The sequence below is a fragment of the Acipenser ruthenus genome, chromosome 1 (assembly GCF_902713425.1).
Source record: "Acipenser ruthenus chromosome 1, fAciRut3.2 maternal haplotype, whole genome shotgun sequence".
In the NCBI taxonomy this organism is placed as follows: domain Eukaryota; kingdom Metazoa; phylum Chordata; class Actinopteri; order Acipenseriformes; family Acipenseridae; genus Acipenser; species Acipenser ruthenus.
Genome location: NC_081189.1, coordinates 38,884,753 through 38,911,400, shown reverse-complemented (window position 1 = coordinate 38,911,400; position 26,648 = coordinate 38,884,753). Strand labels below are relative to the sequence as shown.

At 37.5% G+C, this 26,648-nt stretch overlaps 1 protein-coding gene across 7 annotated transcripts in view; it reads right to left on the bottom strand.

Moving 5' to 3' along the window:
• The window catches only part of LOC117421088 (nipped-B-like protein), a 101,299-nt gene that overhangs the window by 46,991 nt on the left and 27,660 nt on the right, over positions 1 to 26,648 (bottom strand). For 2 of the 7 annotated variants that reach the window (XM_059024926.1, XM_059024929.1), the window contains exons 2-11: positions 16,929 to 17,074; positions 14,406 to 14,571; positions 12,369 to 12,499; positions 10,645 to 10,756; positions 10,209 to 10,360; positions 9,174 to 9,299; positions 8,433 to 8,593; positions 7,957 to 8,047; positions 6,901 to 7,554; positions 4,511 to 5,989 (exon numbers count right to left, since the gene is read on the bottom strand). In XM_059024926.1, the coding sequence (XP_058880909.1) occupies positions 4,511 to 5,989; positions 6,901 to 7,554; positions 7,957 to 8,047; positions 8,433 to 8,593; positions 9,174 to 9,299; positions 10,209 to 10,360; positions 10,645 to 10,756; positions 12,369 to 12,499; positions 14,406 to 14,571; positions 16,929 to 16,992 (3,136 nt within the window). In that variant the 5' untranslated portion in view covers positions 16,993 to 17,074. The remainder of the gene's footprint in view (positions 1 to 4,510; positions 5,990 to 6,900; positions 7,555 to 7,956; positions 8,048 to 8,432; positions 8,594 to 9,173; positions 9,300 to 10,208; positions 10,361 to 10,644; positions 10,757 to 12,368; positions 12,500 to 14,405; positions 14,572 to 16,928; positions 17,075 to 26,648) is intronic. The other 5 variants (XM_059024936.1, XM_059024939.1, XM_059024942.1 and 2 more) reach the window with 5 other exon arrangements.

Sequence of the window (26,648 nt, the reverse complement as noted above, 5' to 3'; positions counted from 1 at the left end):
AAAGATGTAAAAGCATCTCCAAAAATAAACAAAGTAATTTCTGATTTTGTAAGGGGTTTAAGGGGGATTCAATATGGCATTGTGAAATTAAAAATGATCAGGTTGGGCTTTTTAGGGGGGATGGTGTCCATATGAGTGACAATTAACGATATATTCCTAAAAAACCTACAGCATGGAATTAAACCACACTTCATGTAAATATGTTATCCCTTCCTTCCCATAAACACCCTTACACCTTTGTTTTTCTCCTATTGCATTATTTTATGTTTAAATAAAAAGGTTTTTTTTTTTTTTTTTTTTAAATGTGTTATTAATTGAGAAATGTAAATGGTCTTAAGTATTAATCTATGATATTCTGCGATATGATATATGATGCATGATGTCTTTATATAGGATACATGTGATATCTTTCAAATTATAAAGCAAGGTCATGAATTAAGTTATGGTACAATAAGTACTCTTAAACTGAGCTGCAGCTGGTGTACAACATAAAAATAATTTAGGTGAAGGTGAAGAATGAGTTCTCACGCAGCTTTACATAGTAATTTTCACATTTTTCCTGAAATACCACTAATGGAGACTTATTGTAGAAGTGAAGATCAGTGTGATGTATCAAAACATTCTACAAAGTAATGATGCCATGTGTTTGTAGGCTGATTGGCAGAAACCTTATCTTCCAACATGACAATGACCAAAAGCATACAGCATAAAGCATAAGTCAGTTCTGGAATTCTTGAAGGAGATAAAAATATTTCAAAAATTACTTATGTATATGGTAGTTGTTATACTACAACATGTGATATGATGTTTTATTTTTCCTAATATACCACAGATAGGGACTTATTGTGAAAGTGGGAATTAAAGACTTTCATGGAGGGAGAGCTATCCAAACTGTAATACTATATACAAAGTGTCAGCGAGTACGTGTCTATCATGTAACATAGCCATGTAACTGGTACAGATGCCCATAATAAATCATGGAATTGCTCTAAAGCACATTATGTGCAGTAAGCAAATCGTTCTGTGCGTTCTTCTATTATCCATTCTGTATAAATTAAAAGTTTACAGCTTTAGTCCTCCTTCCCACGTGCAGACTTGATTAAAAAGGACAAAAACAGTATTTTGTATATGAAGAGGTGTTTGTACTCATTTCCCCATTCAAATTATTGGAAAAGTTCAAAATCACAGAGCAAATGTACAGTGGTATTATAACTTAATTCAAGTGAGCCTACATAAACACCTACATAACTTAAATAGCACTTAAATACACCTTAACTGTATTGTGATATTCTGCAACATCTGTAACTCGCCCTGGATAAGGGCGTCCTCTAAGCAAATAAATAACAAATACTGTACTTTGCTTTTGTATGAAAAGTAAACATTTGTTGAGTGATTTTAAGTACACACAAATATAAATTATACTATCAAAAAGATGTTTAAAACATTTGTTAAAAACACATTGCATATTCAAATACAGCGATCGATCTCCTGAAGATTAAATTCAATTACATAACATTAAATACATTAAACGTAAATTTACTTTAAATTTCGATATTTAAAACGACAAATTACACTGTTTAAAAAAAAAAAAAAATGGTTTGCAGTACCCCTGGAAGCTTCACAGAGACTCCAACAAACCTCTCCTTTAAATTTAGAATTTCTCGCATGCGTAAAAAGGGAAGAGGCTACTTCTTTTCCAAGCTGCTTATTTTCTGTGAGACTGTAAACATTTTTCTGGACTCTGAGATGGCATTATTATGCACAGTAGAAATCCATGTGCTTGAAATGGCAGTGTTGTTTGTGGTTTTTTTCCCGCTGATGTGACTTAACCACGCAAATCATGTTTTTGTTTGGATCCAAAACACTTCCTAATACAGGCGTCTTTGGCCATGAATAGACATACATTGAGGGGCATTGTGGCAATTGAGAAGGGCTCCCACGGCAACTGCTGCCCATTAATTTTAAAAAAGTGCATTTTTGATAGAGGCAAGATGTTTATTCAAATATGACACATCCTCGGACTTTCACATTCTCTTATTTATCTATACATATATACCTTATTGATTTACAATTGTAACTGCAGTCCTGTTGTGTTTTTTTATTTTTTATTTTTAGTACACAAGTTACTAACCTTACATTGGTAACTCCTTTTCATGAAGTGACCCTATAATAATAACTGGGAATGTTACATTACCAGTGGTTAAAAAAGACATAACAGTGAAAAAAAATAATTATATATACATATACATACAGTGCCGTGAAAGTATTTGCCCAGTCTGATTTTCTGCATTTTTGCACATTTTTCACATTGTATATGGTCAGATTTTTTTGTGGGTTGTAGTAGTATATAGAGGGAGTCTGAGAGAAAAAATGAAACCAAAGTTTGGTGCTTCTTTCATTTGTCTGGTGTGGAAGGTAATCAAATATGGAATCTTCAGGTGTGAAAAAGTTATTGCCCCCCCCAGTTAACTCAACCCAGTTAAAGGGATAATTAGGGTCAGCTGTTTGAGTACTTTGGTTAACAACCAGGCCTGATTTGGGCCAGCCCTGTCCAATATAAATCTGATTAACTTTGGCCCTTACCATCAGAGTGAAGTTGTCAGCACACAGGTTCTAGAGGCACATCATGCCACGAACAAAAGAAATTCCTGAAGACCTCAGGGAAAAAGGTTGTTGATGCTTATCAGTCTGGAAAGGGTTACAAAGCCATTTCTAAGGCTCTGGGGCTCCACCGAACCACAGTCAGAGCCATATTATCCAAATGCAGAAAGTTTGGGACAGTAGTGAATCTTCCCAGGAGTGGCCGTCCTGTCAAAATCAAGAGCAAGGCGTAAAATCATCCAGGAAGTCTCAAAGAACCCTAGAACAACATCCAGGGATCTGCAGGCATCTCTCGCCTCGGCTAAGGTCAGTGTTTATGACTCCACCATCAGAAAGACACTGGGCAAAAATGGGATTCATGGCAGAGTAGCAAAGCGGAAATCATTGCTCACTAAGAAGAACATGAACGCTCATCTCAAGTTTGCCAAAAAGCACCTGGATGATCCTCGAGTTCTGGAACAATGTTCTATGGACAGATGAGTCAAAAGTGGAACTTTTTGGCCGACATGGGCCCTGTTATGTCTGGCGAAAACCAAACACTGCATTCCACAGTAAGAACCGCATACCAACAGTCAAGCATGGTGGTGGTGGTAGTGTCATGGTTTGGGGATGCTTTGCTGCATCAGGACCTGGACGCCTTGCCATCATTGAAGGAACCATGAATTCTGCTCTGTATCAGAGAATTCTACAGGAGAATGTCAGGCCATCCGTCCATGAGCTGAAGCTGAAGCGCAGCTGGGTCATACAGCAAGACAATAATCCGAAACACACAAACAAGTCTACATCAGAATGGTTGAAGAACAAGAAATTTAAAGTTTTGGAATGGCGGCCAAAATTCCTCAACGGCGCTGTGAGAGACTAATCAATAACTAAAGGAAGCATTTGGTTGCAGTTATTGCTGCTAAAGGTGGCGTAACCAGTTATTGAGTCTAAGGGGGTGATTACTTTTTCACACGGTGGCATTGGGTGTTGCATTTGATACATATTTCATTTAATAAATAAATGAATGAAATATGTATCAAATTGTTGTGTTATTTGTTCACTCAGGGTCCCTTTTATCTAATATTAGGTTTTGGTTGAAAATCTGATAACATTCAGTGTCAAATATGCAAAAATGCAGAAAATCAGACAGGGGCACTGTGTGTGTGTGTATATATAATTATTTTACCGGAGAACATCACTAATGGAACTTGACAATGAATCACAGGAAACAACTGTATAGACACTGGGGTCTATTTTATGATCTTAACAGCGGTGCATCTAATACCACCTTTAACTATTTAATTACCTCTATATAACTCACTAAATTAAAAATACACTGAAAAGATCTCTAAAGACACAGCAGGTTTATAGATTTAGATCCATTGCTCTTTAGATCATTAAAAAAGACCACAATATCTGTGTGCTGAAAAATGGTCAGAGGTTAAAACAAATGTGGCAGAGAAACTGTTAATTTCTACTGTACAGCACATAAAATCATAGCATGAAGCTGTGTATCAAATACTAACTTAAAATGACTAGTTTCACAGACACTGTGACTGTTATTTAAAGGGTACTGAAAGAAGTGATTAGCCGTCCACGTTCTTTCCATTGTCTTGGAGTGTATGAATGAGTTTGGTAGAGGGTGGGCAATGGCAACATTAAAGATGCTACAAGTTACCAACAATCACCAAATATGCCTCTAGCAACTGCTGATAAGCAGGCCCATTTGTGAATTTTGTAATACAGTGAAATCAGTAAAAAGAAATAAAAAATGAAATTGTCCCGCAAAGAAAATTTAGAACAGACTGAATTACTCAGACAAGGTATTAGCTTATTTCTTTCTTCCCGTTTACCACAAATACTACATGATCAACTAAAGCTTAACTCAACACACTGGTAGTAACGAATGTAAATAAAATAGCCTTACCTTTACCCGATTTTAAGGATGGTCTGTTCTTGCCAGATTTACTCGAACTTCTTGCATTCCTATCCTCCTTCTCCTTTATGAATTTCTGAACCTCATCAAAAGTTAATTTTTGCAGGACAACCACTGGCTTAGATCCTTTGTTTAAATCCTCCACCAAGTTCATCTTCTCTACCTTTACCTTATTCTCTTCTCTTGTCTGTGTCCTTTTCAAATCCTGAGTGACATTACCATCCTTGTCCCGTTTGATTTTGGGAATTACAAAGTTTTTCAGTGCCCCCGACTTGCCTCCTAGTAGGTAGCTGGGAAAATCTGGCTTGCTGTCAGGCTGCTGCTGCTGCTTGTGGCCATCCGGTCTATTTTTGCTCCCGTCTGACCGCCGTTCCTCCTTGCTGCTGGGGGATTTGAACCCAGGTCTGTCGGGCCGAGATTTGCTGCTGGAGTCCCCCCGGGGCTCTTGTTTCACCCGAGGGCTATCAGGCCTCTCCCTGGACTCGCCTGATTCAGGCCTGTGTTTCTTTTCTCTGTCTCTATCTCTCTCCCTGTCCCGGGAGCCTTCCGATTTGACGCCATGTTTGGAGTCATACTCGCCCCTGCTGGAGGACTTTGGGGTGTCAGGCCGCCTTATCCTGGAGGGATCTCCTCTGTGCCTCTCAGCATCACCACGGTCCTCTGATCTCTGCTTGTGGCCATCCTGGTCTCGTCTGGGATTCTCTGAAGTAGAAGAGGAGGCCAGACGCCCATCAGGTCTCTGCCTGGGTGTTTCTGATCCCCGTCCTCCAGTTTCGACCTTGATAGAGTCGGTTTTGCCATCGTGTCTATGTTTGGAGACCTCTGGCCTTTTCTCAGAACTGGGAGGTTTGCCAGAGGAGTCCCGTCTGTTGTCGTGTCTGTGTTTGGGGGTCTCCGGTCGGCCCTCTCCTTTCTGCTTGGGGGTCTCCGGTCTGCTTTCACCTTTATGCTTAGGAGTCTCAGGTTTGCTTTCTCCTCCTTTCTGCTTGGGGGTCTCAGGCCTGTGTTTAATGACCTCAGGCCGCCCGTCAGATGCTTTCTGAACCTCGCCATCTGACTTCCTCCTGGGAGTCTCTGGACGGTTCTCAGGTTTGGGCTTGAGGACACCAGCTGTGTCTTCTTGTCGAGTGCTGATGGAACCTTCCCCAGGAGCAGCAACAGCAGCAAAGGACAACCCTCGGGGGTCCTCAGACTGTTTCTGTCCCTCGTCTAGAGGAGCAGGGAGAGTGGGGTCTGGAAGAGTGGGGTCTGGGAGACCCTGCGAGTCAGTCCGCCCCGCTTGCTGGAGGTCGATGCTCACCATTAAGGCTGGTCGGCTACAACCATTCCCTGCCGCGCTAGCCTCCTGAGGAGCAGCTTTGTTCCCAGCACTGCACCCTCCTCCAACACTGGCACCTGTAGCACCAGCAGTGCCCCCAGCTCCAGGCTCCTGTGGGTAGGAGTCCTGTTTCCGTTTCTTTAAAGGTTTGTCTGCAAATAGATATAGAGATAAGTACATTTATAAAAGAATAAACTTTAAAGAGCTGTGGTATTGTGTTTTGTTAATGATCATTTCTTATTGTTAGGAATAGCATTAATTAAACTTACAGGTACATATGTAAAAAACCTAAAGATCATGTTTAATTCAACAGGCGTAGGAGCTTAGTAAAATGTCAGTGATAATCAGGTAGAAGCTTGGCAAAATAAAGTTTATATTGGATTAGTGAAATATGACATTGTATGGTTGCCAGGTTGCTGAAAGACTGGACTGGATGAAGGATATTTTTTTTCTTAAGTACAGAAAATAAAAGGTCTCTGGATTTTGGCAATAGTTAAATAAAGACAAATACAAATCCACAGACCATAGTGCTAAAAAGAATGTAAAAAAAAAAATCAATAATGCATAGAAACAATTTGGGGAGTGAAAAAATGTCCAACATATAGATACACTAAAATACAATGGCTAGACCCATCTGGAAAACAACAAAAACAATCATACTACACTGAAGGGCATCATGCACCTCAGAAAGGACTGCTTTGAGAGGAAAAAAAACACTCAACAGCAGCTTACTAAAACATTTCTCTTCAGATCTACTGAGCTATCGTTTTTTGAAATTGCAAACAGCTTACTTCACTGTATCAGGATGATACATATGTATGTTGAACAAGCAAGACAATCTTGTCTGTCCAATACTGACTAGGATATCACATTGCTAAATATAAATCAACACTCCTTAGAACATCTGTGACAGTGTGCCACTAAATGAGGTTGTGTTTGCAGTAGCTGGATGCTATTGACAAGCTATATTTTCTGCAGAAATACTGCTGTTGAGGAAAAGACTAAAAAAACAACAACTAACAAAAACACAGTTCCCATGTCTTTTGGTAAGTAGAATAGGCACCTTTATCCTGCACTTCTTTTGAACAGCGCTCTCTCTCGATGGCCGACTCCCGCTCTATCCTCTCGATCTCTGCCAAAGCGTCCATTTCCACCTCATCGTAGGGGGTCACTGACATGGGCTGCGTGACTCCCTGCTGTGGAGGAGCACCTTGGGGTTGAAGTGTGGCAGGCTGTGGCTGTTTAGCCGATACCACTGAAGTGTTCTGCTGTAAAACAGGCACCTGCTGTGCCTGCAGGAAGGCGGCCTGCTCATTCTGTGACAGACACTGTGCAGCAACATTGAGGGACCGATGCAAATCCTGGGGAGCTACTGGCTGTTTGGGGGGCTGGCCCACATATGGCATGTTGTTATATGCCATGTCACCCTCAGGATCAGTACCGATTTCCATGCCAGGAAGCAAATCTTCCTGTGGGTCCATTTCTGATGATTTCACACGTGAAAGTCTTAATGTAAGCTTTGTCGAGTCTTTAGATGGAGAGCTAATTATGTCGTACATTGCAGCCTTATCCGCCTGCTCTTTTTCTTCTTTGCTCATTTTCATTTTCTTCTGCTTTTTCTTTCTGTCTGGAGAGTCTAGTAGGATGTCTGGTGGGCCATCCCTAGGCGAAGCATATGGAGGTGGAGACTGTAAGATAAGAGGTGGCCTGGATCCTGCTGGAAAAGCAAACAAAGTTTGTTTTTTAGCCTTACTGGAATTTCCCCATAAATCCAACTGAAAATAAATAATTCTTATTTAATTCTTATCAATTAACAAGAATCCATTCAAACTATGTATATGGTGGTAAAAAAATGTTGCAGGGAAGCGTAGACCCCAAATGAGAGCTTCAGGGAAAATTAAGCAGATGACATGTTACTAGTATTGTCTCCAATGTGAGTCATCAGGCAGAACAAGTGACTTTGACAATGCTTGTGCTACCACTGGCTCATAGGTTTTGCTAGTTATAAAATGTAAAACAAAATCAGGACAGGGGATGAATATTGTTACTTTAAGGAACTAATGATTCAAAAGTGCAACACAGGGAACAAGCATGTGTGTGACTAAGTTATATTAATTACCTTTTGGAGTTCCTTCACTGCCTGCGGGAGAGCACACAGACTGGGGAGATCTTAGAGTGAAGGAAGCATTTCTCATGGAGGGATCAGCTTCCTGTTACAAGACAAAAAACACCATTTATATCTCTATATACTCACAACTATGTGACTAACACTTGTTACAAACAAGAATACAAATTCTTCTGGTGATTTAAGTTCTGGTTGGACATAATCATTCCACGTCATATCAATCAAATCACTTCAGTTGCTTTTTTTGACATAGATAAAGCACATCATTATAGTGGTTCCCTTTTATGTTATTTGCTTCTAACACCACCCTTCGACTCTGGTGGTCCTAACTTCTTCATACCAATTACTATAGTGCCATCTACAGGCACAAACAATGCCTTGTGGATTCTGATACAAAGAAAAAATATCACACTATTGGAGCAAAAGAACTGGTCATTAAAAACACTTCAGCAGCAAATGTTTATTCGTACCTCATTCCCTAGTCTGGGCACCATGTGTAGGTAGTCTTCATTTGACCCATGCCTGGAATTATCTGCGTGGTGATTAGCAGAATTACTTGACACCTGGCCAGACACCTTGTTCTCATGAATGTTCCTCATGGTGCCAGCAACCATGGGGCTGGCTACTGAAACTAAATAAAAAAAAATGTTTTATATAAAGTACTTATCTACCTACCACATATATACACGCATACAAAACACACAAAAATAAATAGTGATACTCGTTTAAAGGAACAAACATTCCAAATCTTGAGTGATATGAAGGGTGCCGCTTTTAGAAATTAAACGACGGATTGTGATGGACGAGATTGACGAACACTTAAAAAGCACGTCCAGTAAGACACAAATGGCACATGTAAAGAAATTACAACTAGTTAGCAAAATGTTACGCAACATTTGACTAATAGATCAAGCCCCTTGTACACATCAGATTCTAACAAAGTATAATTACTGGCAACGTTATCATTAGTATATCATGAACAAGATGCCTTTTGCAGCCCATTACATAAATTATATTTGATTCCATCTATTTGCCATGACAACCTAGCAGTCAGGCAAACAAAAAAATGGGATAGGAAATGGCCAATGTTGAAAGTATACACACAAAAAAAACCCTGAACGATGGGATGTAATGACCAACGTTTATACCCTATACTGTTGGCTCCAGAATGGCAATTCACCATTAAGTTGGAATCAGTCCTGCTGCCATACCTAATGCTGGGGTAGACGGATTCTGCTGTGGAGAGGGCTGAGTCTGCACTATAAGACAGGGCTGCACTGGCCTCTGAGGGCTTCCTGAATATGTAGGTGCAGATACAAGAGGGGAGCCATGTAATTCTAAAATCAGAAAAATAAAAAAATAAATATTGGGTTGCCATTAACTTTAAATATACTTTGTATATATACACGTTTCAAACATTTTATACATTACTGAAAGGGTAACTTGGACATATTATATTTATCAGTTCCATTATTAAATGACTTAGTTTATATGTGAAGAAATACAAATGTTTTGACATGGTATTTTTAGTAAATCATTTTTAAGCACTTGGACGAGCAAAATATTTGCGATAGAGGATTTTTAATAACTTCTATGTGCCATGTGTCCATGTCAATATGTATATATTTTTTTCTTAATTTATTCATCTTTTTTTTGTTTAAGGCAAAAAATTCCTTAAAAGAAAAAGTGTTATACCAGTGTTACTACACTTTGACAGCAGGACCAAAGGGATAGCTTTTTCCCCTGGGCTGTTTAAAACAATTGGTATCAAAAGTGTTTAACTATTCAACAGCACCTTACCAGAGAACAGACAGTAGCATGGTTCCACAACAGAACTCACCTCATGAGCCTCAATGATATGTTATTATTATTATTTGTTTATTTAGCAGACGCCTTTATCCAAGGCGACTTACAGAGACTAGGGTGTGTGAACTATGCATCAGCTGCAGAGTCACTTACAATTACGTCTCACCCGAAAGACGGTGCACAAGGAGGTTTAAGTGACTTGCTCAGGGTCACACAATGAGTCAGTGGCTGAGCTGGGATTTGAACCGGGGACCTCTTGGTTACAAGCCCTTTTCTTTAACCACTGGACCACAGAGTCATGATTTTAAACAACATATTTTTGGACCTCTAAAATCACTTTACAGCACCAGATACTAGATTATTTTCATCGACTCAGTGTGTTATTAGACAATGACAGCAACTCTCAAAGCTCTCCCATGTCTCATCCTCTTCACTCTTACCTTGCTGTATCTGTTGGTGCTGAGTGTAACTTGGGGGGTGTGGATACTGCATATATCCTGGAGGGCTTTGAGGGGTGTAAGGGCTGGGCACAGGGCTATTTTGTTGAGGCATAAATCTGTTTCCAGATGTCGTCTGCGGTGGTACAAACCGGCTGTTAATGAAACCGAGAAAGAAAAGCATAAGTTGGTCTCACTTCTCAGAAAATATCACTCAATGGATATTACAGGATAGCTTAACTATAAGATCACAAAGGCAAAAAAAATATTTAAGTTCACAGAAAACTGCTAAGCATTAGGATTAACATTTCCATTCATAATGTTTGCTATATATTTACTGTCAGTTATTATACAAGTTAGTTAGTTTTACTACTAACTACTGAACAGTTTGTGGAAAAAAAAAGGGGGGGTTAACAAAAAATAAGAAACTGTCAGTCACCTGGAAGGACTGTGTGAGATAGTGGTTTGCTGGTAGTTTGAAGATGCAGGGCTGCTATGCATGGAATTCTGAGACATTTTGTATTGTGGCATCATTGGCTGCTGCATAATACCTGAAAGCAAACAAAGAACAACTCACTTTAAACAACTTTTCTAACTCTTCATATCTTAAATGCTCACACTTTACACAACAAGCTGGTCTACCTCAAGATGAAAAACAAACTTACTACCATAATAGCAAATACCATATCCCTGTACATCCTCAAATTAAAACTGAAGAGCGCAATTGTGCCCTCAGCGTAAACACAACTTGAGAAGTAATTATCATCTTAAAGCATTGATTTAACACTGTAGTAGCATATCCCACCCACACCAAGGCTGTAAATGTCAAATTAAACCAGTTAAATCGGTGTTATAAAAAAAAAAAAAAAGCAGATCACAGACAGATGGACAGGTTCTTTAATATATACCCAGATTATCAGAGTCAATAACTACACACAAATTTAAATGTGACAACAAATACAGTAATTCATACGTAAGAACAGATGGACAGACATCCCCAAATTCTAATAACTCAATGTTCAAACCAAGTTTCATCATAACGGGACAAGTGGTTCTCTAGTTTATTTCTGCTCCAACAATAAATATGATGAAGCACTATACTTCTGAATGAATTTAGTAATCTCCATACACCAATGGTTGGCAAACTTCCAAGAAATTATACAGCTAGAATTCATTCACTTACATTCCAACAATTTAATTGTCTTTTTTTTCTTTTTTTGTTTTTTTAAATGCACCCAGAGTTTAAAAGTCACTGCCTCACAACATTCTGGAGTGCTGAAATAATTTAAAGTGTGTGTTTATCATCTGGAAATGGTAAAGTCGCATAACATAAAACATGGCAGTCAGTTATTAGGTCAAAGGTGAAGTTCAATATCACTTTCACCAACACAGTGGTATTGTATCGTTTACGGAACACATGTATTTGAACTTTAAGGACAGAATCATAAAATACAGATGTGTACCAAATATTACAAGGTGTGCTGTGTCCATCGTGCAGAAACTTAGAAAGTCATGATGGGTTCCACACTTGCAATTGTTTTTCTTATATGCCAATTTAAAAATGTTGCCTCATCGCTACAATCCACTAACTAAAATCAGGAAAGCAGGAGATTAGTTGCCAATGTTGAGCCAATCAATCTAAGAACATCTGTCATGCAACTAATAACAACTAAAACACCATCACAAAACAAACCCTTACCTCTGTCTTACTCTTCCCCTTTACAACTGTACACATGTAGCTATTTCCTTTACTGGTCATTCCACCAGACAAACTGAGTAAATCCATGCTATGCACAAAATTTCTTTCACCTGTTCCTACTCTGGTACTTACACTCCCACTCGACAAACAATTCTGATTCCCGTATCCACAAAAGAAAACTGGAAGACCCTGAATGGAACCACATCAACCTGATCTTTTTATTCCCCCCCCCACCTAAATCCTACCATTGTAAAACTATTACTGGCAACAATATGGATTCTGCCTGTCAGAAAACCACACTTAAATGTGTGACATTTTTTTAAATCTGATTTACAAGTCAACAGCATTTTGTACTTTTAGGTTTAGAGTTAAAAGCTCACAGAAAATAGTGGCTAAAACAAATCAGATTTTTATGTCAAACATTTAAAAGTGTTTCAGCAGCAATGTTTCCATCTCCTCCTTACCGCCCTGAACCCCGTATCGATTCTGCATACTTTTCTCCCTGAAAACATTGGGGTTCCTGGTCAAGACGGTCTGCAGCAGAACTGGGATATCCCCCTCTGGATCATCACTGCCAAGGTTATCCTTCAACTCTCTGCAAAAAAAATAAAAGCAAATGATAACCTATTAAAAAAACATGATACACAACTGGTTAAAAAACACAAAGCAGAGTCATTGTGAGAGGTATAAAAATGTGATGGGGGGGGGGGGGGGGGGGTTCTTAGCAAGGTAAAGGGTATGTACTTGGACCCTTACTGTTCCTTATTTATATAAATGACTTGGACTAAGATACACATTGCAAGATTATTAAATTTGCAGATGATACCAAACTTAGGGGAGTAGCAGACCAACTAATTGAGAGGGATTTGGACCTGCTCTGTAACTGGGAAATCTTGTGGCACATGAATTATGATGTTAAGAAATGTAAAATATTGCATATTGGGCGTAGTAATCCAGGTTAAAAATATAAAATGTATGGGACAGAAACAGAGGACGAGGACTTATCCTCAGGGTTATAATGGAGTCATCATTAAAAGTATCTCACCAAAGTCATCATTAAAAAGGAAAGTAGATTGTTAGGCTACATTGCAAAAAGCATGCAATACAAAAGAGAGGTTATGCTAAGACTATACAATTCCCTAGTTAGACCCCACATAGAATACTGTGCGCAGTTTTGGTCACCTCTCTACAAAAAATACACAATTGCACCCGAGAAGGTACTAAGAAGGGCAAATAGGCTGATCCCAGGACTTAATGACATGAGTTATGAGGAAAGATCAAAAGAATTACATTTCTTCAGCCTAAAAAAAAGAAGGGAACTAGGGGACTCTACTGGTCTATAAAATCATAAAAAAAGTTAATCCAATACACAACTTCAGATTTAGCACAGAGAGTAGAACAAGAGGGCATAAGTGGAAGCTGAGTGAAAGTAAGTTTAGTTATAAATGCACTGAGAACGTAAAAAAAAAAGACAAGATTCTGTGCTTTTAAATGAGATCCTCCCAGTAGAGGAAAATGGTGTGCTAACAAGGGATGAGACTTGATGGGCCAAACTTTTCTTATGCTCTTATGTAATAAGATTGTGTTACCAACATTTAACCCTTTCCGGTCCATTTATTCAGCATGTCTCAGGCGCATCAGGTAAAATTTATTTTCACACGCGCAGTTTATTTTAGACGCGCTGTTTAAAAGTATTTTTTTTCACAGTAAAACAGGATTAAAAGGCACTGCATATCAACAGGACACTCAGTACTGCATCTCCAGCCTCGCCCCACCTCTTGTTTGCTGTATTTTTCATAGTTGTGCATACTGTTAATCATCTCCTGATCACTCATTTTATCACCAAACTCTTCAATAATGCGATCCAAGTCGTTATTTTATTACTAATTTTATTACTCAAAGTTCAGCAAATGTCTGTGATATTCTTTGTGCGCTGGATGCAGAAGCAGCTATCTTGTTTATTTATGTCCATGTTATCTCTGTCGTGTCAGGGCTATGTGTATTGTTCAGATCCACCCCCTTTTTTTTTTCCCGGCTTCTCTCGGCTCCTATTGGTCTCACTCGGCCAGTGAATGGTTTTCTCTGCTTTTTCCGGAGAAAAAACGACTAAAGAACTGTTTTTTGTGTCTTTTTGATGATGTCAGACAGGGTCCGACATTGGACCGGAAAGGGAAAATTGTGATGTCGGACCAGGTCCGACATAGGACCGCAAAGGGTTAAAAGTATGAAGAACACAAAAAGGTTAATAAATATTCTCCTCATTTTAAATCCTAGCATGAATATACTGTTGGGTATTATAAATCTGATCTGAAATGCACATAGATGCATTCTACAATCAGCCCCTCAGAACCTACTTTGAGCATAATAAACAAATCATGTGTGCAGTTGTTTTCTGTCAAACCACCATGGTTTAAAAAAAAACAAAAAAAATATGTTTGATGCTGCAGTGTTTAGGAGGAATGTCATATCACTTTAATGTTGTAAAAGTCTATGTAACATACATGTGGTCCGTGGAGACCTGGTTGAGGCTGTGCGCGAGCTGGGACACCAGGTTCTCATCCCGACAGGCCAGGAGACAGTTGACCTCTTCTGCAATCCTCCCATTGTACAGCAGGCTCTTGGTGGTGGTGGCAGGCAGAGGAGACGGGAGAGGGAGCTGGTTCAATACTAAGTTTAAAAAGAACAAAACAAAAGGTAATTAGGACTTGATTGAAGCCCAGAGAAATAAACCACATGTAGCTAGCTGTCGTCTTGTGTTTGAAGCAGTGGTGTACAATGCACGAACAAATTATTTATTAGATTTTTTTTCATCTGTAGTAAAAAATAAATAAAAATTAGGAATGAGCATCCCAAAATATTTTGCTTTCTAGTCAATTTAAGCAGCAACACTGTAGTACCGTACTGAATTCAGTGTGTTTTGTATAAAGCACGTTGTTGTAATGGGGGTAGGGGGGGGAACGGAAGCTTTAGATTATGTCTTTACTAGCATGTCTTTATAATGGGTTTATTGTCTGTTTTATGCATACAGTCCTACTATATCAATATAAAAAATGAATACAGCATAAGGTTTACCCTATAGTACTGTATACATGACATTCCTTTGAGACACTGAACACTACAGGTTGTTTTTCTTCTATAAGGTGATGTAATAGACTAAGGAATAAGGGGAAAAATAAGCTAGCTATCATTTATGCAATATTTAAGCAATAATAAGAAAAGCCTAAGCTGGGCAGGACACTTGTGTTAATATATCCACTTATTTTTATTTTCTACATTATGTTTTAGAATAACAGTACAGAATTTAATCTTATATTTACAACTGACCAGCCTACTAATTCACATGTTGGCCTGCACCTTTTCGGAGTCCCACATGTTTTTTTCTACTCTAGCCTATATTCAGTTCTCTCTCTTTTGTGCCTTCCTAATGGAAACATTGCTGCACATCTTGCACTGCTAAGAAAAAAGGCAAACATACTAGCATTCAGTTACAGATTATTTAAAAAACAAACAAACAGTCTTCAAAAAGTACTGTGACAGACTGTGGTAGGTAGGACGGAACAGGAAGTCGAGATGAAAGGGCGTAGCTGTAAGACTGCTGAACAGCTCTATTGTGATCAGCTGTGTTGCGCAAGGCACAGATCACAGGGAGGAGTTTAGCAGTACAAAGGGGACGCAGCTACGCGAGTATGGCCCCTTACGCTGACACGTTAACAAGCCGGAGTACTGCTGCTGCTGTTTTTGTATTTTGGCAGATGACTACTGATGTAGCTGAAGCTGCAGAGCAAGCACAAACCCCCGGAGCATCTGCACTACCACCTCGGCGCAAACTGTCACAACACCACAGAGCACCTGCACTTGCTCACATTCTGTGTGCACCTTGGATTGGGAGAAGTGGTTATTATTGTTGGTGAACTTTCTGTGTGGGACCTCAAGCTCACCATTGGATCCCCGATACCATTGTTGGTAGATGGGAAATTGAAAATGAAACAAGACGATTGTAAATACACGTTTTTTGTGGACATTTCAGCATTGCCGCACCACTCACATCCTGACAAGACGGTTCACAACTATTGTATTGTGGAAATTTGCTATTAAGTTAGTGAAATTTTAAAAAGCAGTAGCGGTCACATTGTCATGTGAAGTCTTAACTTAAGAATTTTTTTTTTTGTGTGGATATGAGTAAATGAAAAACACACATTCAAAGTCCTTGAACTGAAAAAGGAGTAATTAAAATACATAGGCGATGCCATATTTATTTAAGACACAACTCCACAAGAAAAGTTAATGAAATACCACCTGAAAAATACTTAATACTGTATTTGAAAATCGTTGGAAAACTGCTACATCCCAATCACGTTGTAATTAGCTCCATCAGTCAACTACTGATATTTGACAGTTCTGCTGTTTTGAGTTTCTTTACATCACATATCTAAACTTAATTTAAAATGTAGTTGATAAAAACATGAAAAACAATAAAAAGCAAAATTGCTTGTACTGTAAATCCTTTTTGAAATATGTCCCAGTTAAATGTTATCCAGTTTAAAGTCCTTGGTGTCCACTTCCTTCAAAGCTTTTTCAACATCAACTTCAAAATATGTTATCACTACAATTATTGTTGTAACTCCTCAGTGCCAATGTTCTTTAATTCAACAGGGGTACCAGATATCACGCCAACTGCAACCATATTCCATGTCGCTTCAAATAAAAGGACAGCCAGTCGGAAGAGCATCCAGATAGTGTATCCATAATCCCTTTGTTTAGCCGTGTTTGCAGAGTGAAACAAAAACCTCACCGGGAAATCAATAAAGGTTTTTCATGTATATTTTCATGTCTTCAACAAAATAAACTTTCACCACCATTAAAATCACTTGGGGAAACTAAATATGTTCAACTTCTAGCGGAAAAAATTACCAGTATTTGACATAATCTGTCTAAAACCAACAAAAGAGTTTCTGGAACAGGTTCAGATATTTCTTATATACATTTAACAGCAATGTAATGCTCCGTAAACCATGTGTACTTACAGTCTGTGAGGCTAGCGATCCCAGCGAGAGTGGTGATGGGAACATGAGGCATATCCCCATTCATCCTGAAGTTGTGCGGTGATCGTGTCTATGCACAGATAGCTCAGTCTCGTCACCAGCTAACGTTGCTTCACATCTCCCAAGCGCTAAAAAGAATTAAAAAAAAAAAAAAAAAACTATTAGCAACTCGCTCCATGAATCAATTAACAACTGAGTAGGAGGTAATCAAAGCTGGTTTCTTTGATTCGTTGATTCCTTTTAGTCATCTCCACCAGAAAAAATAGCAGCATAAAACTCTAGGGCAGAGAAAATCAAATGTTATTTTAGGCACTTGAAGCCTTTAAACTATAGTAAACCAGAATTATCAATATCGCTTATCCAAGGGGTCCTGAAAGAAGACAGCAAACAATCCAACTAAATTGCAAACACATGGAGTCAAGTTCCCAAGTTCGAGAGGCTTTATATTATATATATATATATATATATAATCACTTTTTATTCTGCCTGGTCTTAATGAAATTTTGGGTGTAACAAGGATGTTTTTCAGTGCACAAACAAGCCATCCAGATTCAAGGTTATCACACATAAACATTATGGGTTATGACACTCATTCTACAGAATACAAGGCAGCTACCATTACTCTGCCACTGCATCTCATTCCAGACTTTAAACCCAATCATGTGAAAACTGATGTTTGGTCAGTGTTGTTTAGCAAGGAGTTAATGATAGATACCGTAGCAAGTTAATGTCCGTTCTTAGAATGTTTAACTATCATGCAATATATACTACCTGGTGTTCTTGCATTTTTTTCTTGTAGAATTGCTTGGTAATGAAGAAACATTCAAACTTTTTGTATAGTCACTATGGAAATAATCCCACACTTGCTGATATTCCAGAGCTCTCTGAAAACAGCCCAAAACTAACAATATCCATGGAAAACAGATAATTAATAAGGCATAAGGGTTTGTGTTCAAATGAAAACAATTAGGGGGAAAATGCACAAAGATAAATTCTCATTATTTTGGTAAACTCCACTCCCTCTAAAATCTTAGGTGAATACAACAAAGCCCTATGGGAAGACCCAGTCCAGTATGTCACTGGAGCATCTATTGATATTCAACAATAGTATTATTATAATCAAGTGCTGAGATTAAATAAAATGATGTAGATTGAACTGAGCTGTAAATAATATAATTCATTGAACAATGTCCCAAGCGGCTCTGGAAATAGCCATATCAAAGTTAAAGCTGTAGAATTTCCTGTAATGCTGAGCATTTTGTTGGAATTGATCAGGGGTGCACAGCAAAGGCTAGAACTAGGTATAACTGCAGTTCAAACAGCAATACTAAGTTGCTAAATTGAAAAACATAACCCTCTATCAAGGTCTTGTACAGTAGTCTAAAGTGCAGATTATTCAAAGTATCTTAAAAGCAGAAGTTCATTGTATTAATTAAATAATTGTGCAGTATTTCAGGCCTTATACATTATATATATATATATATATATCTACAATGATTATTAAATAATAACTCAGAATTATGCTACCAGTAACTGAAAAACAAAAGCTTTCAATGCATGTAGAATTTCAATTATAGCCAACCAACAAATTCTACCACTTTCTTGCAGAACAAAGCACAACTGCCAAAGCCACGCTGTTCTGACAAAAGTCAAGATGAAGGCAGGTGTGTGAACTCGTTTTCCAACACGTTTCCTGACCATCACCTATTAAAACCACACCCTTTGTTTAACAGGAAAAAAAAAAAAAAAAACACCACAGAACATCTGCATTTTTTGTAGAACAAACTAGGCCTACATCAAAATAAAACATTCAAAGTAAAATTACCCAAATCCATTGCAGAACATTTTTGGGGGGTTGCATTTTTATTTATTTATTTGAATAAGGTCTGCATAAGATCCCTCAGTTGTCTATTTAATGTGTCCCAATATTTGTTGAAGGGTACTGTACTGTACATGTTTCATACATGACAATGAAACAATTAAAAAGCAATGAAATCACTAAAAGTAATAAGTTGATGAAACCAAACACACTGTTCCATGGAACTGCAGTAAACTACATGGCTCCCTCTGCTGTCCATCTGAGCAGCAAGGCTTAAGTTCCTGGACATCAGCACATGCACAACATTTCCCTGACATGAGACAGAAAAACATTCTCCTTGATTAATTGCTTGTTGTGTGGTGGTTTTCTAATATCACCCAAAAATCTAAAACCAAATGACAGACTGAAATGTACACTTAGAGATGTTGGCCTTTTAATTATTAACACAAAATAGCATGCTGCAGTAGCAGAACTGTTCACATGCAGCAAATCCATACAGACAAAACAATTTAAAAGTTCTACAGTCTTTACAATTAATACTGAAACATGCACATTTACAAAGGTTAGCAGTGATGCAATTTTATTTCCAAATTTAAAGTAACAAAAACTAACAGTTCTTAAGCAGTGAACCAAGATCAGATCCATGCAGCTTTATCCAAAAAAATAAAAAAAGAAATAGAAAACCTGGGCTAAAAGTTAGCAATGAAAACAATGAAACTGAGCTGCATGAAAAATGGATCTTCATATAGAAGTACCATACAAAGGATGTCATATAAAAATAAAAAAAAACTGGTATTATTTAGAATTATTACAAAATTGACAACTGAACACATATGAAATATCTTGTTCTGTGTCAGCCAGGATGATCTTGAAAAGAATATGGCACTTCATCTAAACTCTGTAATAAGCCTGAATACAAATTACAGTAGACATCTATAAATGTTTTTCATACTTATTTTTTAATCATAATATTGAAGTGTGATTTCTACTGCAGCAATTGCATGCATTTCATTGTACAGCTTGGTTAAAATTACAGGTCAGTTCAGCATGGAAAAATTCTTTATCTCTTCTAGAGATGCAACAAGCAACTGATGCATCAATTATTGCCCAATCGCCCTTAAATTTCTTGAGCTTCGATTACATATTGTTGAATCGATGCATCAAATTAGCGTGGAGTCGGAAGTCTCCCATTGCCAGTCTGCATTAAAACATTGATTATGTCGTTATGCTCTTATATTCGTGTTAGCATGTTAGGTTGCCAACTTCAGCGCATTGCAAGGATACAGACTGGTCTTTGGAATCGCGTTGGACAAGTTACATCAGTTAAATATTTTATTTACATTTTGCTGATTTAAAAATGAAAAAGGCACACAATTTTTATTTATTCAATTTATTTTAACTGAATAATCTGACACAAAACTGGTAATTGAGGTAAAGGAAAGGGAGGACAACAAAGGTTTGACAATTTATTGGATTTTGTGTAGATGGAAAATGCTTTTGACATGAAATGTTAACAGTAATGTTAATTCTATCCATCCATTATCTGTAACCACTTAATCCTATACAGGGTCGAGGTGAGCCGGAGCCTAACCTGGCAGACACAGGGCGCAAGGCAGGACTACACCCTGGGTGTGACGCCAGTCCATCGCAGGACAACTAAGGGGCTATTTAGAGAGGCCAATCCACCTAGCCAGCATATCTTTGGACAATGGGAGGAAACAGGAGTACCCGGAGAAAACCAACGTGGACACGAGGAAAACATGCAAACTCCACACACAGACCCGAGGCAGCAGTTCTAAGCACTGCACCACCCTTGTAATGTTAATTAACAAGTATATATTCAGATCGAAATGCCTTCTCTTAAATAAATAGTATTCTATTTATATTATCATTATTAAAAGTATTAACCCTTTAAGGACCAAGCGTTTTTCAGTGGGGTGCGCCCCCAGATCTATAAAAATTCACTAAAAATCTATTTTTCACAGTAGAATCTTGGACTTGGTGTCCTTTTTTTCAGAACACTTTGGGGAACATTATAATGTAGAGTACACCCTCACTACAACAAACCTGTTGGGGCCCAAGCCTTTTGTTCGTTATATCGAGGGGTTTGTTATAATGAAAGGACAATCAATCAAAATGAAGGATAAACTGCTGGAATAAGTTAATGAGATGAGATTGCCTTTGTTTAATCCTATTCATTTAAGAATTAAAACGCAGTAAAAAAAAGCAAAACTCCTGACTTGATGCTGAACTTTTATTCAAAATGAACCTTACATGAATCATTTCAAAGTGCACCAAATCCTAATCCAACATGCAAGAATCCCAAACTGAGCTTTTATTCCAAATCAAACCGACATGAAAAGTTCATCAGATCCCCAATTTCTTCTTTTTCTTTAATCAATTTTCCTTTGCCGCATGGTTGCTGAACAAGCCAAAAAACACAAGTGCGTTTTCACAACTTATATTCAGGACAGAGACATGCCTGCGTTACACCTTTTTCAAAAAATCAATATAGTTTCCAGCTTTGTTGTAACATAAGGATTTTCGTTTCGTAGGCATAGTTACACAGCGCACGCTTTTTATTAAGACAAGAGTTGACAGTGTGTGTTTATTATCTTTTATTTTTTTATTTGGATCCAGGATCCAGGGCCAGGTTCGTTATAATGAAGGGCGTTATAGTGAGGGTGTACTGTACTTGATAAACCATAAAAACATTGAATTTTTTTTTCAACACAATATTTATTTATTTATTGTTATGTATTCTGCTTAGAGATACATATATAAAAACATGTTATTCTATGACCTAAGTGACCTTGCAATACTTTGTGAAAGTTTTGTTGAAAAATATTGATGTTTGGGCAAATTACAAGACATTGTTTCACCAGTGATTGAAATGCCATAATAAACGTTCATTCTCAGGGTCTTTATAAGCAATAATGGTCACTATTAGATTTATTTTCTCAAAAGTAGTATTTATAAATAAAATTAATCGCTCTTCATTCTATTATTAAATTGGTAATAAATAAAAAAAAAAAGATTTCTTGAAACATTATCTGCTTATATCCACTCGTTTTTGATATGTATAAATGTTGTAAAAAAACATTAAAAAACACAAGACCAAATAAATGTTCCAATATAATTAAGCCAAATACATCGGATTTACAGTGTTTTTTTTTTTTTTTTTGTTTTTTTTTAAAAAACAAGTTCCTGTGATGTTTAGTATCTGCGTGGTGCTTGAAAATGTATCAGTGACATCACATGACTAAAGTGAGTGTCCCAGTAAGTGAAATTAAGTGCGTTTATTGTATTTACCCAATCTCAGGCCCAGAATGATACTTCAGAACGATCGTGTTTACATGATCATGGTACTTAAAGGGTTAAAGGGACATAATAAAGTGTTCTCATTTGCCTTGCCCTTTAACTATCATGCATTTTTAGTTATTGGATCTTCTGATAATAATCCTAATATTTGTTCTTGATTGTGAAAAATAAAATGTTGTTGATGCATTGTTTATCGATAAATGTGCATGTGATAATCAATTAACAAATTAGGTTCTGATTGCACAATTAACCTCTTCATAGAAAAATATGAAAAGTTGTATGACAAACTTGTGGCAAAAGATGAATGCCAAGCAATGGAATATACAAGCAGCCATTTTCAAAGAAGCGTCATTAGATTCCTGAGGAATTCAAAGAGAAGCTTTTAGAATTTCAGCATTAGGCTCCGTTCTAAAAAACAGTACCAGCTTGGACAGATTGGAAGTGCGTACAGGTATGACTAATAACAACTGGAAATGAGAAGCAGCACATAACTATAATGCTCTGTGTGACAGCAGACGGCTGCAAACTGCCTCCATATGCGTAACTGAGGTTGTATCTTTGTAAATGCATATTTGATGTTTTATTGTTTTCTCAAATTGAGGGTGGGATCTATCTATCTATCTCGAGCATCAAAATAAGTCACTATTATAACAAAGCAATAAAGAAAATCACAGAAAAAAAAACAATATGCCAGATCTGTCAAGAGAGCAGTGCCTTCGTGCAATCAGCATGTTGGAGGCTAGACTTGGGCAGCGTACTGTGGCTCGCCATCCTGGGTGCTCACAGCCAGCAATTTCAAACCTGGCGAGACGGTATAACCAGATACACTCTGTCAATGACAGGCCACGAACTGGGAGACCAAGAGTCACACCTGCCCAAGATCGACAGATCATTTTGCAGCATTTTTGTCATGTCATTTGTTAAATCAGCACAATAAAAAGTCACTGCACCTGCTCTAAAACAGAGTTTGTCATTTTTCGATCACATCTAATGAATTTTATCCAAATATAAGTGATACGTTTCTTTTGATGCTCAAATATAAGTGGTAAGTTCAGTATAGATATATATACCGTATTTACACAAATTTAAATAGCACTTTTGTGGCCAGAATGAATGTTCAAATTTGGGGGGAGCAACTTGGATTTGAGGTTTTTAGTTAGGGTACCAATATACATTTGCACATGTCAATTATTCTGGTGCCCACTACAGTAATTACTCTCGGTACTGTACCGGTATATTAAAATGGCTGCACAGCGAACTTCATAAACATTTTTTGATGCAGCTTTTAAAATAAGTAATTTTGTTTGCTGAAGAAAAGAGAAACTGCGGCACCTGAGATGTGTCAGAAGATGAAGACACAATCGAAAGGCTATGAAATACTATAATATTACCAGTATAGTACTTGTTGAAATGATCAATGTGGGTCAGGCTTCAAAATGAACAATCATTTATTTATATATCTTTCTTTCTCTATCTGGAGGCACACAAGAAACAGGAACACTAAGGTATGTACTGCTTAATGTCGGATTCTCCATCGCTCTATGATTCTCTAACTTACTCACTGTTATTATGGTCTGTGCCTGGTTTAACTACGGGAACCGCACTAGTGTAAACTCCAAAGTCCTAACTCAAACCGAAAATGAACTACACGTCTGTCTTGCACTAAATTGGCCAAATTAAACAAACAAGGACAATAAAGAAGACTGAAATAAAGTTCAAGGTGATTTACCCTTTCCCAGCTAACAAACTGCAATGACTGTCGTTCAATCCTGAAAGTACTGTACATATTTTCTTCTCATTTGCATTTGTAATATAGTAGGTGACATACTCTGTTGCTTTAATGTACAGTGACACAGTGTTCCCTGCCGGCACCTAGAAATTAAGGTAATTTAACTGTTACTTATTGTGTTTTTTTCATTAAAAGGGTTAAATGTGACTTAGAATTTTTTATCTTTTTTTCTTTTGTCCGTGTTTGGGGGTGTGACAAATTCAGGGGCGACTTAAATATGTATATATACGATTGTTGATTGTGTAGTTCATATGTATAGATACATATACATGTATATACACAATTGTCGATTGTGTAGGTCATTAAAAATGCAGTCATATGCTAAATCTAGTACACCCAATATTAATTAATGTTTTGACTTTAAAATACGGTTCCTGTTGGGGTACTACACACTGTAAAGTAAATGCAGTTCCCTTCTACACTGTACCAGTGAATCCAAACAAACAAAAAAATAAAACAAAGTATTACATATGGGCCATGCTTTAGGGTACCAGTAATTACACATGAATTAATAACGCAACACAGAATTTTAAAAAAAAGTGAAGTTAAATGACTGCAAAATGAGGTCAAAGTCATGGTCACTACAATTGTGCAAAATAAAATTCCCACCATATAATTTTACTTTGAAAATCATAGAATAAAGTTGTGTACTGAGTATGAAGTCAATATCTAAAAAGCAATAGGTCATTATCATCCAGGCACTAAAACCACAACATTTCAGACATCTTAAAGTCAAAAAGGTCAAAATGAAAGTTTCCATAACATTGAAAATACAGTAGTCCATCGCAGATCAGACTGCAGTGGGACCAGAATAAGGGTGGATATGTAAAAAGTTGGATAAATTAATCATTTTTAAAATACCTACAATTACTATATTCACACAATTATTGTTTTGAGATTCAACTTTTATTAGGGAGCTCCCCTAAATCCCTTGCTTAGAAAGATACAGGGTATTAATGTGACAGGGTAGCCACCTGCCGTATGGGTCTGTGTACTCGCTGCTGAGTGACTCTGGCAACTCGCCCGGCTGTTTCGACTTCCTTACTCACTCTTCGGTATCCAACCCTAGTTCTCACTCACACACACATGTAGTCGGCAAATTTCAGCTTTTTTTAGCCCAGTTGGCTTTGCAGCAGCCCCGAGGCGAATAAATGGAACCTTTTTCTATGTGACGCCCTGCTGGAATACACCTACCTGCTGATTAGACACACCTGGTAAGACACACCTGGTAATCACACACAGAAGGCAGGCTCACCCTGGAGCATCAGGTACTTCATTAATTAATTACAACACTATTTACAATATACATTTACACAAAAAACCCTATTGATGTCATGCTGTGTACACTAACATTAATGGTCAGGTAAGTTACACAGTAGCAAAATGCATAGGTTTATGAAAAAAAAAAAACACTAAATTGTAAGCACAACTTGCTTTCGCTTTCCAGCAGCATTTTGCTTAAGAGTTTGATCATGGCTGATAAACAGTTAGGGTGGATATGTGACAGGCGGATACACGACAGATTACTGTATAAAGCACTTCAAACCAACAGCATGAACCTAACACCATAACAGCCAGCTCCAACTGAGATGAAACAGACAAATAAAGTTTGTCATCCTGCTTATCCTGAACAAATATACAGTTTAGACTCTTACAGTATTTAAAATATCCAGACATAAGGGGGTTAATCCGTAACAAGTGAAAATAATATTTACAACTAATAACTGGTAAGCATATTTTCTGGATATGTGACCCACCCCCTGAAAATAACAATTTGCAAAACGAAAACTACAAGGACATTCAGTACAGTAGCTTTGTCTAAAATATTTTTTTCTTCGATAAAAAATAGTAATAAAAAAGCCAACAAAACTTGATATTGGAGAACGGTTACTTTCTGCCCCATGTCTCCTGGAAAAAAGTTATTAGAACTACAACAGCCAAAGCATGCATATACTGTCTGTAAATGAGTTCAGAAATACACACCCAGCCAATACTTATGACCATAACACTACAGTGAAAGTGAAACCTAAAAGTAAAAACTTCCTCTTCTGCACATGCCAATGTCAAAATAAAACACAGCCTTGAAAGTAACAACTAAACCACCATATTTTTTAAAAATTTTATTTCAAGACTTTTGAAATTTTTAAATTCAAATAACTTAGATTAATTGAATCTTGTATCTACGAAGTAATGTGAAATAAAATGATGTTTGGAATGATTTTTAAAGTTTCCTCTCAAACAGCATGATTGTTATTTAAAAAATGCAATGTTTTGCTTTCATTATGTGCAGGTGTCCTGAACCTGAGAACCGAAACAAAAACAAACCCCAGCACTTCGCCCACAACACTTCAACAGGCTGTTCTGAGACGCATAGAAAAAAGAGACAGTCAAAAGCACCTTGTGTATGACAATGGGTAAATTAGAATGCAAATACAGTTGTCCCGCGTTATACCGCTCCCCTTTATAACGCCACCCTCGCATACCACCAGCTATTCTCTCTGAACAAATGTCACCAATATAAAAACTGCTAGTGCTATTTTTACTCGTTATAATATATAAGCATTGTAGTTTCCCTCATTGTAGCGCCAGCAAAATAATCATGGCCAATTATAACAAAGTTATGCAGTTAACCTTTGACTTGCTTTCCTAATTCGTTGTTAACTGAACGTTCATACCAAATGTCAACACTCCCACTCCCAAAGCAAAACAGAAAGTACAAAATGGCGAGTCAACCCTACATTTAACACCAGAGCAAAAGAAACAAATCTGCATG